The sequence below is a fragment of the Paramisgurnus dabryanus genome, chromosome 6 (assembly GCF_030506205.2).
Source record: "Paramisgurnus dabryanus chromosome 6, PD_genome_1.1, whole genome shotgun sequence".
Classification (NCBI taxonomy): domain Eukaryota; kingdom Metazoa; phylum Chordata; class Actinopteri; order Cypriniformes; family Cobitidae; genus Paramisgurnus; species Paramisgurnus dabryanus.
The window spans coordinates 35,931,599-35,941,545 of NC_133342.1; the positions used below are offsets into that span (position 1 = coordinate 35,931,599).

The 9,947-nt window shown below is 38.2% G+C and overlaps 1 protein-coding gene across 2 annotated transcripts; it reads left to right on the forward strand.

Annotated features, from left to right (window-relative positions):
* Positions 1-592: 592 nt before the first annotated feature.
* On the forward strand, positions 593-7,436 carry tox4a (TOX high mobility group box family member 4 a). 2 transcript variants are annotated; one of them, XM_065277051.2, is made up of 9 exons: positions 593-1,476; positions 1,882-1,947; positions 2,039-2,341; positions 2,501-2,755; positions 2,832-3,179; positions 3,613-3,693; positions 3,780-4,520; positions 4,604-4,755; positions 6,352-7,436. In XM_065277051.2, the coding sequence occupies exons 1-9, from the start codon at positions 1,372-1,374 to the stop codon at positions 6,407-6,409; spliced, it is 2,109 nt and encodes a 702-aa protein (XP_065133123.1). In that variant the 5' UTR covers positions 593-1,371; the 3' UTR covers positions 6,410-7,436. The 2 variants fall into 2 exon arrangements, with proteins under 2 accessions (XP_065133123.1, XP_065133121.1); XM_065277049.2 differs by having other exon boundaries at positions 600-1,476; positions 2,829-3,179.
* Positions 7,437-9,947: the final 2,511 nt, after the last annotated feature.

The window sequence follows — 9,947 nt, forward strand, 5'->3', positions numbered from 1 at the left end:
TTTTGCTGAAATATTTGTATTTTGTGTGTGGTAACTTTTATAAAAGCAACGAGGTTAGTGTTCTATTGTGAATTAGTACAAGTTACTCCAAGATGCATCATTTTATTGAACGATTTCCATTCTAGCCATTGGGTAAACGTTAACCTTTTAGTACGAGACAAAAATACCCATCCTCCAGGAGGCGCATGGCTGTTCGAGGGTGCCCCGGGGTTGTGGCAAGAAGGGATACTGCTACGGCCAAAACTCCAAAATCTCGCGAAATCTCGCGGGCCTCTGAACCATAAACCCAACCTCTCGCGAGAAGATTTTGCTGTAACGTTAGCTGTATCCCTTCTAGCCAGAACCGTTTTAGTACATTATTACAATTGAGAACCCTTATTTATAAACATTCACTTATTAAAACAACTACACGGCGGATTGCAACTCGACATACAAATGGAAAGCTGCGTCGTCATTCTACAAAATGATTCAATATCGATATCAAATTATTTTAAACGTCTGTGTTTGCTGTCCAATCACCACTGAGAAAAGTGTCAGTAACCACGTGACTGCGATATCAGCCGCTGACACCTAAATGCCACTTAGAAACTTTCTAATTTATTTGAAAACAGTGTTCACATGAGATAATGGTATTTTTTATTACGCTCTGGACAATATGATAATTATTGTCTGAAATTATAGCAAAACCGGGCTGAACGTGAGATCGGAGTGCGATTAATGGGACTTGTGAACGCAAACAGACAAAACAGGCAGAGTACCGATCGCATCGGTCCATTTTGAAGCGCTAGCAGGCAGCAAATGTCTAAGCTAGTAAACCCCTGCTTAAATGTTTTAAGAATAATACAATTGTAGTCTTATTTATTTAGGCGCTGTATATTATAAATAACAAACAACAAGATTATATTTCTCCTCGTCCTGTAACCATCAGCATTATATGAAACCCCACGTTGGGTTTAACACTAACACAACTTGCACCATTTAGCCAGTTAAACGTAGCTGCTGCTAGCTGGCTAAACTGGTAGCCTACACAAGTTATTATTATTATTATTTTTAAACGATTGTTGACACTATTTAGGCTACGCGAGGAATCGGTTAATGACATTTATCAGCATTATTCAGGAAAGCGGCGGAGATCACAGGACACATGCTGGACAATACCGAAAACAAGAAGCTGCGTTTTTGGTTGTTCCTTTGGTGAATGCCATTTGTATTTCAATTTTTTAAGAAATTCCGGGCTAAACCAGGCACTTGGTCTTTAGATTTAGGTTTTGTTGCAAGTCTCTCATTTGTGTGTGTTGGATTGTTAAAAGGCCCGTCGCTCGTAACCTCAGGATACGTAAAGACTTTGTGTTATAAGTGCATTTATTTATCATGGATCTGAATTTTTATCCGGATCTCACTGACGGGACTGGTCAACATGTTGATTCCGAGTTTATGGATGGATCGTCTTACAATGGATACGAATCGGTGAACAAAGTAAGTTTGGCTTCGTTAAATAGCGCACATGCTTTGTGTTATGATTTAGTATTGTGTGTATATACGCATTACTGAGTAATATCAAATGTTATACCATGAGGCTGTTAAATGCTTCATTTTGATTGGTTGAGAAATATTCCAGGGTTGTGCATTATAAAGGCACAGCTAACCTGTCAAATGTCTTAAAATAACCACCATAGCAATGTCTGTGTTAACCGTGGTATAAGAATAATAATTGACTATGGTCCTATGAATTATTTGAGAATAATGCACACCCAATTACCACGTTGGGTGTGCATTATTTTCAAATAATTCAATAGCCTGTCGTCATTTATTTCTGTGCGTATGACATATTTAGTCTTAGGCTTTGTGATGTATTTCCAAGGCTAAACCTTTATTTCTTAGTTTGCAGGTGGCAGCGATTCCTACCTGACCATCAGTGGGCCTGGTCATCATTTTCTTTCATCTGAGGTACTACCGTTACTTTCACTCCAATTCATAAAACATAAAGTCAACATGCAATGCTTATAATAATAACAACTGATTCCTTCCTCTATTTTAGCAAACATTTCATACGCCCAGTCTGGGTGATGAGGAATTTGAAATCCCACCCATCTCCCTGGATCCAGATTCTGCCCTCACTGTAGAAGATGTGGAGGCTCATTTTGGAGAGCTGGCCGAACAGGCTGGGAGGTCAAGGTCTCACAGTAACAGTCTCAACAGTAATGCTGTGGTGGTAGGGGGGAACGATCCATCTTTTGCATCCGCCTTCATGAATCCATCATCTCAGGGGATGGATCACCTAAGTTTGGGTGTGATTAACCAATCGGGGGAAAGTGCTCTACTTGGCTCAACGCTGGGTGTGGTAAGCCTTGTCTTGTTTCATAAGTGAGAATACGTTACTTCTCTTGCTTTCAACTCAAAAGTCATATAAAATCTTTCTAAAGTGATTTGGGGTTGGAGTAATTGGTAGATTGAGACCATATAATGCATTTTTCTTGCTTGTTTTTTTTTTTCGGAATAGGATCTTGGCCATTCTGTTGGCTCTCATTTCAATAGTTCCTCCTCCATGACTATTGATATTCCAATAAATGAGATGAGCCACAGTCTCCTAGGACACAACCAGCTCACTACTATAGACCATTCAGATCTAAGTGCTCAATTAGGACTCAGTCTCGGTGGTGGAGGCAGTGTGTCAAAGTCACCTGATCAGCCGCTGTCAGCTACACCATCTCCAGCCAGCTCATTGCAGGATGAAGACATGGAAGATTTCAGACAAGTGAGTCTTTTTTATCAATCTCTCATCTTGATTGATATCTACATCTTGTAACGTTTACCAATTTCTCTTTCAGAAGACCATGCTGGTAGACTCCTTTTCAGCCTCTCCAGCGATCATATCGCATGTCCCCAACTTGACACTTTCCACGCAGATCTCCACCGCCCCTCCAGCTATTGTGAGGAGGGTGGGTGGCAAGCCGGCCATGGTGCCTGGGAACAATGTAGACGTGGCAGTGGCACCTGGAGCTAAGAAGGGCAGGAAGAAGAAAGATCCTAATGAACCGCAGAAACCGGTATCAGCTTATGCTCTGTTCTTCAGAGACACCCAGGCGGCCATTAAAGGTCAAAACCCAAATGCCACATTTGGGGAGGTGTCGAAGATTGTGGCGTCCATGTGGGACAGTCTTGGGGAAGAGCAGAAACAGGTGTAGTAGGGATCCCTTTAAATATAACATTTTACTGAATGTTAATTAGAGCTGCAACAACTAATTGTATAGTCGATAGTGATCGGTAGCGTTCTACGAGTGTCTTTATCGATTAGTTTGGTCTGTGATCACTTGCCCACCGTCTCATTGCAACAGCACAAGCTCCCAACAAAGACACTTGTATTAAACGAAGAAATCCATCATTATTTCTCACATCATCATGTAACACCTGTGGTGCAGACATGCCTCGGTCCCAGCAATGGGACACAGACCAAACTAATCAATAATGGCAATCCTTTAATGCTGTTATCATGATCAAATATTAATAGTTAAGTAATCTCTCTTACATAAATGCTGCAATGAAGCATTTCCTTATAACTTGAGCAGTAAATAAACCCCAAATCTGTTTTAATGTTTGTTTTAACTCTCGCAGGTTTACAAGAAGAAAACAGAAGCAGCCAAGAAAGACTATCTGAAAGCGTTAGCAGCCTACAGAGCAAATCAGCTATCGAAGGTGAGTCATTTGCTTCAAGCTTTTTCTTAGGAATTAGATTTGTCATTTATTTTCTTTCTTGACTTTTTATTCACTTTTTCATTCAGCCATCTACCGAGGTGGAGGACAATGCTCCCACCACTCCTCCATCAACTCCCAGTCCCGCACCCATCTCTACCACCCCAACTGCTCCTGCCCGCCCCGCACGGGTTCCGCCCAGCCCTGACCAGAACACCATCACCAACATCTGCGCGTCCAATATCATCCTCGACCTGCCTCAAGTCACCACCCGTTCCCGCACGGGGTCTTTACCCATGGCCATCGGTCAGCCCCCTACCCCTAACCCCAGCCCAGCACCGACCATCACCAAAATCATCATCTCCAAGCAGATGTTACAGGGAGGTGCTCAGCTCCACCAGATACCCACTTCCATGGTGACGGTGATCCCAGCTGGGATACGAACCATGCAGCAGTCTGCCGCCCGGCAGCCTCCACCACTGCAGCAGATGCAGGGCACCCCTCCTCCACCACGTCTGCAACAGATGGTACAGACCCAAGCCCCGCCCCCTCTCCAGCCCAAGCCCCACGGGGGGGTGGGAAGTTCAGTGGCTGTCACTGCTACGCCTCCGCCACCTCTCCAGATAAAGATTGTGCCTGCTTCATTACATTCTAACTTGTCCGCACCTATTATTGTTACTACAGCGACTAGCGTCAACCCTGTTATTTCCTCATCCACCATCGCTGCTTCGGCACTTCCCACACCTGTTGAGCTTCAGGTGGAGCATCCTAGCGAGCAGTTGGTCACCGCGGAGAATGAGGTTGTGACTGAGGAACTTGCTTCAGAGGAGGTATTTTTTTTTGCATAAATTTGTTTACAGATTGGGGTAAATTAACAAATGTACTGTGGCAAAAACTTTTGATCCTTTTTCAGATGGAGATGGAGGTCAGTGTTGCTCCTGCAGCCTCCTCCTCTGCTCCTACTTCTAATCTCTGCGTTCGAGCCGGATGCACAAACCCGGCTGTGGAGAGCCGTGACTGGGATAAGGAATATTGCAGTAACGAGTGTGTGGCCACACACTGCAGGTCTGTTTTTCATGTTAAAATCATCAAAACTATTTAACACTGATGGGGCTGCATAAAAGTATCTTAAAAGTAGTTATCCATTTCCTAATATATACATAAATGTTAGGGGTGTAAAAAATACATTGATTTTAGGGCTGTCAAATGATTAATCGCATACAAAATAAATGTTTGTGTTTGCATATTATATGTGTTTGTACTGTGTGTAATGTTTGCGTGTGTGTTTATAAATACACACACAAACATGTATACATTTAAGAAAATGTTTTAAAGATATATTTATATTTATTTATATATAATATAAATTATATAAAAATATAAATAAATATATATACACATGTAATTGTTTCTTAAATACATACATGAATGTGTGTGTATTTATACATGCATAATAATTACACACAGTACACACACACATAATATGCAAAAACACTTTATTTTGTATGTGATTAATCGTGATTAATCGTTTGACAGCCCTAAAACCTAACATTTATGTATGTACTAGGAAATGGATAACTACTTTTAAGATGCCGAAATAGAGTTTTTTAAACTTTTATTTTGTATGTGATTAATCACGCTTAACCCTTTGACACCCTTATTGATTTGGATCGACACCTCGATTAAATTTCTAATGATACGATGCATTGATGCCACACATAAAATATCCAAATAAGATACCTTTATTTTGACACACTCCGCATAACGTAATTTCAATCTACCCATAAACCTTTGTTTATTTTTTCTGCTAGTGTCAGCAAGTGAGCTGTTAAATTTTTTACAACTACCTCTGTCATTGTCACTATTGCACATTTTGGCACAAAATACTGAAAGATTTTTCGCCCATTATTTATTTTTCTTTATTAAAAAATAAGTGTATTTTTTTTTAGTTTGTTGTTGCAAATGAATATGGCACAATCTCTGTCCCAATTTGAACAAAGAGTTTAATTAAATGTTTGTGTTATATATTTTGGTTGCATTTGAAAGTGATTAAAAATGTAACTGCTTAACTAGGCACGTAATATATAAAAATACTGATTACATAATCAATTACAATTTTGGCTTCGCTATAGTACATTCAGGTAACAATCTCCAGTGGTGAGTATATGAATTGGTGTCCATCGGCACCATTGGTGACATCTTTGTGTCTTATGAAGTATTGCAGGACAAGTTGAGAACAGTGCTTATAATTCGCTCTCGTGGTACTTCGAAAAAGAAATGTTTGAAAAAGAGTGTGACTGAAAGGCATTTATAAATCTAGTTAGCAAAGATTTACAACGAACAATATGTTTTTACAGCATTTATTAGTCTTTGTTAATGTTAGTTGATACAAATACAATTGTCTGTAACACATTATAACAAGGATCTATGAATCATGATGAACTAATTTGTAAATTAATGCAATAGAAATATTTAAAGCTGGTAAATTTTATCAAGTGAGCAAATATTGGCAGGTGTCAAAAAGTTTGTTTTTGGCCCTGCATGGTTTATTCTGTCCACAAAACTGAATTAAATATTTAAGCATACTACTTCATATTGTGTGTGTGTGTGTGTGTGTGTGTGTGTGTACTTGTTCAAATTCTATATGTTTCTTTTTTACAGGGACATTTTCATGGCTTGGTGTTCAATTAGGGGCCAGAACTTCGCCACCGTCAAATAAATGAAATCCTGTGGGTTCGGGGTCTTCACTTACCTTCATATGTCTTCTGTCAAGAGAAATTTCTGCTGGATCTACTGAGTGAAATGTAGTATTTGTTGTAAATATATTTAGTGTAAAAAGCTCATCAGCAGTGGGAAAAGAGCATCATTTATTGTGTTGTAAACGTACAGACACTTCATTTGTTAGAGTAGTAATCCAAGGCAGCCAAGTCTGTTTTGGTTCAAATATAACTGATTATGCTTTGCGAACCACATGTTTTGGCTAAATGCTTTGTTTCAGAAGATAACCTACATTTTGAGTATTGTACTTTACTTGGACCTTCAGTGATTTATATATACATGACTTGTATTTGGGTTTAAAGTGAGACAAATCTGAAGCATTTCAATGGCATAATTGTGAAAGGTCTGAGATGTAGAAGAATTGTGAAACGTATGTAGTCAAAGGGTAAAGTTTACCAAAAAATTAATATTCTCTCATTATTCATTTCCATAGTATTCATTTTTCCTACTATGTAACCAAATCAATCGGTCCCATTGACTTCCAAAGAAATGAACTGAGGTTTGTAACAACATTAGAGTAAATGATGACTATTTTAATTTTTAGGTGAACTATCCCTTTAATCTGCGATTATGTTTTGTTTTGTTAAAAGTACCTTCGATCTGTCTGTGAGTAGAATTTTTTCACCTTTGTTTTGGATAAAAAATAGTTTTGCTTGCTTTTTTAATGGTGTTACAAAGGTTACTTGAGTATTAATAAAGGGGCAGCCAAAATGGATGAAGTTTCAATAGTTGTTTGCAATAAATTCATTTCTAATGTGAGCTTTTTATGTAACCGTGCTAAGAAAACTGCAGAGGTCAGTGCTGGTAAAAATTTCTTGACTATTGAAAGTAGTCGAAGGACTAGTTATCACAAAAATAGATTTTTCATTCACTTATCATTGTGTCAGTTCTAATTTGTACGACTTTCCTCTGCCAAACAAAAAATATAGTTTGTGTATATACAATAAAGTATTTTCTAGACAAATAAATATCCCGTTTCTTTTCTCTGAATTATCATTTATTTTATTGACTTTTAAACTGGCTATATTTTACATTTTCACTGTCTTATCTTGCAACATTGTCATACAGATGTCATTCAATTGTGTGGTTTACATGATTTAGCACAAACCCAATGTAGATGGGCTATAGGTGAGGTGGCTGGTTCGTGTCAGCTCAATGGGTCTCATTCACTGAGCATGCGTACGTACAAATTTGTTCGTAAAATGTGCGTACGGATGTTAAAACTAACAAATTATGATTGAACAAAAACTTTCACACTAAAATGTATTTGAAATGTATTCAAAAATATAAGAACAACTTAGACCACACGTACGCAATAATCATGAAAAAGGAAAAAAATATTATTATAGCGTTCTTTTTTTTGTTCATGATTATTGTGTACGTGTGAGCTAAGTTGTTCCTACATTTTTGCAAACATTTAGAAGAAATTTTACTATGAAAGTTTTTCGTTATTTCATGATTTGTAAGTTAAGATGTCCAAATGCATTTTTCACGAACAAATTCGTGTGTACGGATGCTTAGTGAATAAGACCCATAGGGGCGGTTTCCCGGACCAGGATTAGCTTAATCCAGGACTAGGCCTTAGTTTAATTAGGAAATATAACTAGATTTAACAAACATGCCTTACTAAAAACATTACCTGTGTTCATTTTGAGGTAAAACCAAAGGGCCCTGATGTATTTTAAGATATGTATTTTAAGATATGTAAGTGCAAGTTGTTTTCAGTTTGGAGAGCTCTTAAAAGTATTTAAGTCTAGGACTAGTCTAATCCCTGTCCGGGAAACCGCCCCATTGTCTTTTAGAGGGCTTCCTTTTTTTCTTGACTGATTTAATTATTTTAACTTTAATAGTTTACTAATAATCCCTGAACAAAGGAAATAATGGTGATGTGTGACCCTCAGCCTGTGAACATTTTTGTGATTTGACTTTCTCTACATAAAATCATCAAGAACATTCTGTGAAAATATAACCTTGATATGTTTAATACTGACAGAGTTAAAGATTGAAATTAATGTGAAAACTGTTGCTTTATATCTCATAATCGGACTTTAGCCTGGATTTCACAGAGTCACATTTGTGCACCCATCTGTATTTCAGATGACACTTAACCTTGGAGGAGAAAGATATCAGTATTTTGTCTGTCGCATGGTTTATTTGTTGGAATTGTTTATAGTTAAGACATGTGACTTCCATTTTAATAAGCATCTCAGAATGTAACTGATGTCATTTCAGTATAAAGAGAGATCATCACACTTGCAGCACCTTTACCCAAAACTTACCTTACAGAGATTCTGAGACAACTAGCCCTGTGGCCGGTTGCATAAACCTTTAAGACTAGTCTTAAAAGTTAGTCATGAATTATTTTCTTCAAGACTGATCATAACTGTTTTAAGTATGTTACATAGAAAGGTAGATTGGTCTAATTTAAATCCAAATAATAAGACTGATTAGCCCTAACTAATTGCTAGTTAGTCAGACTCATTCTTAAGACTATGTTTACTGTGGCCGGTTGCATAAAACTTTAAGACTAGTCTTAAAAGTTAGTCATGAATTTTTTTCTTCAAGACCGATCATAACTGTTTTAAGTATGTTACATAGAAAGGTAGATTGGTCTAATTTAAATCCAAATAATAAGACTGATTAGCCCTAACTAATGGCTAGTTAGTAAGAATCATTCTTAAGACGCAGTCTTAATGTCACGGCTATGTTTATGCAACTGGCCACTGGTCTCAATGTTAAAGGGGGGTCTAAAGCTATTTTTATCAATTCTGACTTATTAACACTGTTGAGTAGGGCCTGGTTTCACAGACAAGGCTTTGCTAAAGCCAGTTCAATTTAAACATTTTAGAAAGAGATGTTACTGGTGTGTATCTTGAGACAAATGAATGGAACTGGAATATTTTAAGATCCGTCAGTGCAAGTTGTTTTCTGTTGAGACAGCTTAAACATGTCTCTAAGTTTAGGACTAACCTTAAGATTTGTCTGTGAAACCGGGGGTAAGAGTTAAGATTCCTCATGCTAAACATAGGCAAAGTGTCAAAAAAAGCAATTGGATGTATGACAGAGTATTTCTGTGCTAAATGCACTTCGCACAAGTTTCAGAATTTTTTTTTTTTTTCGAACATAAAAGATTCATACCTTGCTTTATTTCTTTTATGGGCAATTTCAGTGCAGGAAGTACAGTGGAAGTCCTTATATGGACACTTAACAGGAATAGCGCACAAACGCACCAACTGACGGCGCATTCACACGGGGCGTAAGCGTTGACGCTTCCCATTCACTTTTAATGGGTGACGTCAAGCGTTGGCGAACTGAATTGTAGATCCGTCGGCGCCGCGTCAGTGCCGTTGCTCGCGGCAGAAGTTGAACATTTCTCAACTTTTCAAGCGGCAACGCGTGCGTCAGCCAATCATATCGCCTTATGCAAATAACCTAAGCAGAGCCAGCCAATTACGTTTATGGAAGACCGGAGCTTGTGT

Excerpts from the sequence above, each read along its gene's own strand:
- tox4a (XM_065277049.2), top strand. The coding sequence starts at position 1,372 with ATGGATCTGAATTTTTATCCGGATCTCACTGACGGGACTGGTCAACAT. Across the intron at positions 2,756-2,828 it reads ACATGGAAGATTTCAGACAA|AAGACCATGCTGGTAGACTC; the intron begins GTGAGTCTTTTT and ends TTTCTCTTTCAG. Across the intron at positions 4,756-6,351 it reads TGTGTGGCCACACACTGCAG|GGACATTTTCATGGCTTGGT; the intron begins GTCTGTTTTTCA and ends TCTTTTTTACAG.